The 6,771-nt window shown below is 36.2% G+C and overlaps 1 protein-coding gene across 3 annotated transcripts in view; it reads right to left on the bottom strand.

Annotated features, from left to right (window-relative positions):
* Window positions 1-6,771, bottom strand: part of THOC7 (THO complex 7) — a 27,278-nt gene that overhangs the window by 4,048 nt on the left and 16,459 nt on the right. For 2 of the 3 annotated variants that reach the window (XM_008052271.1, XM_021709647.1), the window contains exons 2-4: window positions 3,384-3,501; window positions 2,506-2,633; window positions 1,813-1,899 (exon numbers count right to left, since the gene is read on the bottom strand). In XM_008052271.1, the coding sequence (XP_008050462.1) occupies window positions 1,813-1,899; window positions 2,506-2,633; window positions 3,384-3,501 (333 nt within the window). The remainder of the gene's footprint in view (window positions 1-1,812; window positions 1,900-2,505; window positions 2,634-3,383; window positions 3,502-6,771) is intronic. The other variant, XM_021709648.1, reaches the window with a different exon arrangement.

The raw sequence follows: 6,771 nt of genomic DNA, 5'->3' as shown, positions 1-6,771 counted from the left end.
AAAAAAAAAAAAAAAAAAAGAGCCTCACTAATCCCAAGGTGAGAGGATTGCCTGAACCTGTGGGTTCAAGACCAGCCTGGGCAACATGGTGAGACCTTGTCCCCACAATAAATCAAAAAATTAGCAGGGTGTGGTAGTGCACGCCTGTAGTTCCAGCTACTTGGAAGGCTAAGGCAAAACGATCGCTGGAACCCAGCAGGAGCAGGTTGACGCTGGGGTGGCCATAAGCATGGCTTTGCACTCTGGCCTGGGCGATAGAGTGAGATTCCAACTAAAAAAAAAAAAAAAAAAAAAGCCTCACTAATCAACAAAAATAATGTTTGCAAAATTATTTAGAATTTATATTAATTATTAAATAAGTTTGTATATTTTGTTGTAAATTGGCCACACACATTTTAGACTGAATGAAAAAATTATCTTTTAAAAATAAAGAATTCAAAATCATCTTAACTAGCTCATTAAAAAGTGAACTTACTATTTTAGAACTGAACATAAAAGTTCAATAAATGTGTGATTTTTTAAAAATAATTTTTTTGTATTACAAAATGTTACATGCTCAGTGTAAAACAAAAATGAAGAAAAGAACCAAAGTCATAAAAATCAACAACTCCAAAATAACCATTAGCAGTTACTATTTCCTTCTATTTTGGGGGGGGGGGGTTGAGTCAGAGTCTCACTCTGTTGCCCAGGCTGGAGTACAGTGGGACACTCACGCCCAACACAGCCTCGACCTGCTGGTCTCAGAAGATCCTAATTCCTTTAGCCTCCCAAGTAGCTAGAACTACAGGCGCACGTTACCACGTCCATCGTAGCTGGGTTTACAGGCATGAGCCACCACGCCCGGCCCCTTCTAGTTTTTTATGTATCTGTCACAGCTGTGATTATGCATTATGCTTTTTATTTTTCTCCAATTTATATTATAGGAGAGCAATGCTCTGCCATTAAATATTATTTTGAAATAGTGCTTAGGATCTGCATAAGGACACACCCTAACTCCAAAACAAAAGAGATTAGAATAAAACTAAAGTTTAACCTGCTTCTTATTTATGTTTACTTGCTTTGTATTTACTAAAAACTCAGAATTTAAATTATTTTCCTTCTCATTTTGTTGAAAGTAGCTCCTTTAAACAAAGAAACAAACAAAACCCTAAATCTATTATACTTATATAAATCACCTCTGCTGATTATCATAACATTATTTAGGCAAAAGGATCTAAATACAGCAAAAATTTAATACTTAGTAAATACTTGGGCTGGGTGTGGTGGCTCATGCCAGTAATCCTAGCACTGATTATAGAGGTGAGAGGATTTCCTGAACCCAGGAGTCCAAAACCAGCCTGAGCAACATGGTAAGACCTCATCTTACAATAAATCAAAAAAATTTAGCCAGGCACGGTGGCACATGACTGCAGTCCCTCCCAGCTCCCTGGCAGGCTGAGGCAGAAGGTCCCCTGAGCCCAGGAGGTCAAGGCTGTAGTAGCTGTGATTGTGCCACTGTACTCCAGCCTGTGCAACAGAGTGAGACCCTAACTCAAAGAAAAGAAATACTTAGATTTAAAAAGAAGGAAAAGAAGAAAAGAAATACTTGAATAATCAATATAAACCAGCTAAAACCATTTTTTAAAACATATCCTTCCTTCTCCTCTATTTAAAAATAATTATACAGTTTTAAAAAATCAAATTTGGTTCCTAATTTATTTTTATAATTCAGGTTGATTTTGGCTGCAGATTTTACCTCACAACATTAAAAACTGCATGAAAATGCTATTCAGTAATAAAGTATTTGCACACTAAATCCCTCAAAATCCTTACCTTGGCGATTTTTTCGTATTCGTTTTGCTTGAAGAATTTGCTTTTTGCACTCAGCAATTTTTTCATGTGCTCCTGCAATGCTACATTCTATATTAAAAGATATTTTAAAGATAGTTATAATAACATCTATAATCTTCATCCATTTTCAATTTTAAAATGTGTTTGTAAATTAAAGTTCCATTGCAAACAAAATAGATGTTGGCATTTAAAAAAAATAACTGTAACCCAAAGTACTGTACCCTACTAGAACACATTTTTTTTTCTTTTTTTTGAGGTGGGGGGTCTCACTGTCACCCAGGCTGAATTGCAGTGGCAAGATCATAGCTCACAGAAGCCTCAAACTCCTGGGCTCAAGTGATCCTTCCACTTCAGCCTCCAGAGTAGCTGGGACTATCAGTGTGCACCACAATGCCTGACTGATTTTTTTCTGTTTGTTGTAGAGACAAGGTCCTGGTCTCAAGCAATCCTCTGCCTCTGTCTCCCAAAGTGCTGGGATTACAGGCTTGAGCCAAGGTACTTAGCATAGAATACACATTTTGTAGCTAACATTTACTGCATTCTTTCTATTAATATTATTAACTGTTATTAGTCTTTTACCACCAACCAAAGAAAATTATTAGCATATATTGTTTCCTTTAGACCATAAAAAATAAAATTACAGATAGAAACATTAATTACTTTAAGTTTATTTACCTATTTCTTTGTAAATTTTTTCATAATTTTCCATTTCTCTGAGATTCATATCATATACCAGCAAAGTTTTACCCATTGAAAATTCACATTGAGACAGTGTACTCAGCATACGTTGGTACTGAGTATATCTAATGAAAAAGAGGAAAAACAAAATAAAGATGTTTATGGATTGGCAAAGTTGAACTATTATCGTGGAGGCAAATATGAGCTAACTAAAGTATACCAACTTCTGAGAATCTTTTGCTTTATTTAAAATAATTTGGAATATCTGTCTCTTATGTTTTCTTTTGCCAAATGTAGTATGCTTGAATTTATAAACTGCCTTAGTTACGAATGCAAAGATGGGACTGCTATTCTTATCAATACAGGCTGAACTCACACAGTTATTTGAATTTTGTTTAAAACACAATATTTTGATTAGAAAGGTTTTTTATCTTAATTCTGTTCTCACAAGTTTTTCACTTGATACAATTATTCATTTATGTAGAAGGCAAATGCAAATGAAGAAAAACTTTGTATGTTAAAAAATTGTTCAGAATATATACATTGCAGCAACTTTTCATTAACTTATTAACAAGGGAGAAAATCCCATTTAGATATTTTGTTTCATTAAACACGTATCTGCTAAAGGTAATAAAATTAATGAGCCTGAATGTCACCTTCAATTCTTCCTATCACTCTGCCTTCTGTATATTAATAAACATAAATGAGGCCTCCTAAGAGAAGAAGAGACCTGGAAAATCTACTCTTGGTTAGTCAAGAGTTGACTCCATTGGACATTTAAGGTGAGTGAAAATTTGAAATCTTAACAGGACCTAAACATATGGCCTAAAATCACATCAGGATATTGGTATAGAAACAACAGTGAAATGAAATACCCCTCTTCCTGGGATCCAGAGTTGCACCATTTAATGAAACTCTTCACTAGCAGATTAATTCTCCGATCATCTCCAGCACCATCTCCATCAATTAGGAGACGTTTCCGTATGACTTCGTCTAGAGGAAGGAAGGACAAAGTGAATTAAAATGACCACATCGCTCTTGGTAACTTGTAAGAACACATACCAACATCACTACTCATTTGTTCATTCAAAAGAAAATTATTAAAATGCAAATGATTTAATGCCACTGAACTATGTACTTGAAACTAGCTAGCTAACATGGTAAGTTTTATGTTACGCATCTTTTTTTTTTTTTTTTTTTTTTTTTTTTAGTTGGAGTCTCACTTTGTCATGCAGACTGGAGTGCAGTGACTGCTCCCGGCCACCGCAGCCTTGACCTGCTGGGCTCCAGCAATCCTTCCGCCTCAGCCTTCCGAGCAGCCGGAACTACAGGTGCGCGCTACCACACCCGGCTGATTTTTTTATTTATTGTAGAGATGAGGTCTCGTCAAGTTGCCCAAGCGGGTGTCGAGCCCGCGGGCTCAGGAAATTCACTCACCTCAGCCTCCCAAGGCACGGGATTACAGGCTGAGCCACCGAGCCCAGATGTTACGCATCTTTTAACACAATAAAAAATTTATATATTAAAGAAAAGAGTTATTGTACATCTGTTATATGTCAGGCACTGCTCTAGAGTCTAGAGTTGTAACAGTGAAAATCCTTGTCCTCATAGAGTTGACATTTTACTTGGTTAATACGTGGAAATAATGTTTCGGTACATTCAAGGAAATAAGCCAATAATGCTCAGAGAATCTTTTTCAAAAAAAAATCTGTCCAGACAGATGAAGTATGGAATGTCTATGTCTCTGGATAGTGAGAGGCACTGGTAAAAGGAATATAGAGAGAAGACTTAAAAGATGTGGCAGGCTAGGAAAAGAGAATGACAGAGAAAAAGGAATAAATTTGCTAAACAAAAGTATAATTTATCATATCTGTAATGTTTCTTTCCCACTGAGGATTTTTTTTTTTAACAAGACCATCTCACTTTTGCCCCAAGGAAATGAAGCAGACAAAAAAGAAAAGAGAAGCAGTGAAGATGATAATGAGTAACAAGTGGGGTTCTAACCTGCCTACCCAATAGTAGTCCTGAGTCAGTGTTCTTACCTGGATAACATCATCATCCTTGATCATAACAAGAGAAAGGCAAACTACAACTATAATAAAACATAATTTTTCATCTATCAGATTGGCAAAAATAAAAAGAGCTGATAAGGAAAGTGCTGGCAAGGGCGTTAGAAAATGATACTTATACACACTAATAAAATGTAAACTGGTACACTCTTTGTGGGGCCACTGAACAGTAACAAACAAAATTAAAATGCAAATACCTTTCTGATCCCATAATTGCAGTTTTAGAAATTTATCCTATAGATGTGAATGCCCCCATGCACAAAGACAGACATAAAAGCATGTTCTTAGTGGTGCTGTTGATAGCGGAAAGACTGCAAACTTGAACATTCATCAATAGGAAATTGGTTAAAATAGAAAACACTCATCTAATGTAACAGTATGCAGCCAAAAGAATAGTGCAGATGTAGATACTGTTGCCAAAAAAATTTTGTTTTCATTTTAGAAAACAAAACAGGTGCAGAGAAGCACATACGTATAGTATGTGGCCATATGTGTAAAAAAGGAGGTTTGAATATGTGCACATATCACACGTGTATTTATTCAGAGAATATTTTCGATAGATCCACAAGAAACTGGTAATAGTGGTTGTTTCTGGGGAGGGGAACTATAGACAGAGTTTGGAAAAGAGGTAATTTTCCTGAGTGCCTCTGTAGAGTTGTTGCGTTTTGTTTTGTTACCATGTGTATGCATTATTTTAAAAAAATAAATCTTAAAGTGTGAATAATTCCTGAAGAGCCTGCATGATGAACAATAGTTCCTGTATGTAGGCAGAAGTATTTTTTTGGGTGCAGGTGCAGCAGGGAAACTTTGGAAGGCAGATGGCTCCAGTTTTAAAATACATTCTGTGATAGCATCAGATAAACATTTTTAGAATCGGGGTTGGTTCTCAGAATCATGGCTCTGATAGACTGTTCAAGCTCCAGATTCATCAGGTGTTTTAATTTTACATTTTTTAAAAAAACGCTTTTAGTTTTTAACTAACAACATTATTTGAAGTGAATGGAGTAAATAAAAAAAATCCTCAAAGAGATTAAAATTCAGAAAAAAATGATTTTTTTACTACAAACATTTTAACTTTATTAAAATAAAAACATTTTTCTAAAATAAAAATAACAGGCAAGGCAATCCGGTGACATCAATGCTATTCAACAATTCCTTTGCTAGTCCTCATATCTCTGCTCTTCTTAAGTTCCGGAGAAACCCCATCTTCTTCCCAGACGCCTGGGTCTCCTGCTTTATTGAGGACTGGGGAATTCAGATGTAAATACATTCAGGGAACAGACAAATAACATCTGAAGGGAACTGGGCAGTAAATGTCCTGACTGACAGAAACGCTATTACTAGACCTGATTTTTCAAGAGAATACTTTAAAATTTGATGTTATGGTTTGAATGTCCCCTCCAGAACTGATGTTGAAATTTAACTGCCATTACAATAACCTGAATAGACATTTTTCCAAAGAAGTCATACAAATGGCCAACACGTAGATGAAAAAATTCTCAATATCACAAATCAGGGAAATGCGAATCAAAAATCACAATGAGATACCACCTCAACCAAGTGAGCATAGGCTACTATCAAGAAGACAAATGATAACAAGTGTTGGAAGATGTGAAGAAAGGGAGACCCTTATACTCCACTGGTGGGAACGTAAATTAGTACAGTGATTATGGAAAACAGGATAGAGAGTTCTCAAAAAATTAAAACTATGAGTTGGGTGCAGTGGCTTGTGCCTATAATCAGTTTTGTGGTAGGCGGGGGGATTGCTTGAGGCCCAGAGTTCCAGACCAACGGGGCAATACAGCAAGACCCTGTCTCCAAAAATATAAAAATAAAACAAAATTTTAAAAATTAAAACTAGAACTACCAAATGATCCAGCAATCTCACTACTCAGTATATATACAAAGGAAATAAAACCAATATGACAAAGAGATATCTATACTCCCTTGTTTATAGCAGCATTACTCACAACAGCTAAGGTACGGAATTAAACTAAGTGTTTAATGATGAATGAAGAAAACGTGATATAAATAACAATGGAATACTACTCAGCCCTAAAAATGGAAATCCTGTCATTGTTTTTTTTTTTTTGAGTCGGAGTCTCACTCTGCCGCCCAGACTGGAGTGCAGTGGCCGCTCCCGGCCACCGCAGCCTCGACCTGCTGGGCTCCGGCGATCCTCCGCCTCAGCCTC

This window comes from Carlito syrichta, unplaced genomic scaffold (genome assembly GCF_000164805.1).
Source record: "Carlito syrichta isolate Samal-C Ts95f unplaced genomic scaffold, Tarsius_syrichta-2.0.1 Scaffold270720, whole genome shotgun sequence".
Taxonomy (NCBI): domain Eukaryota; kingdom Metazoa; phylum Chordata; class Mammalia; order Primates; family Tarsiidae; genus Carlito; species Carlito syrichta.
This window is presented reverse-complemented; position numbering and strand designations above follow the sequence as displayed.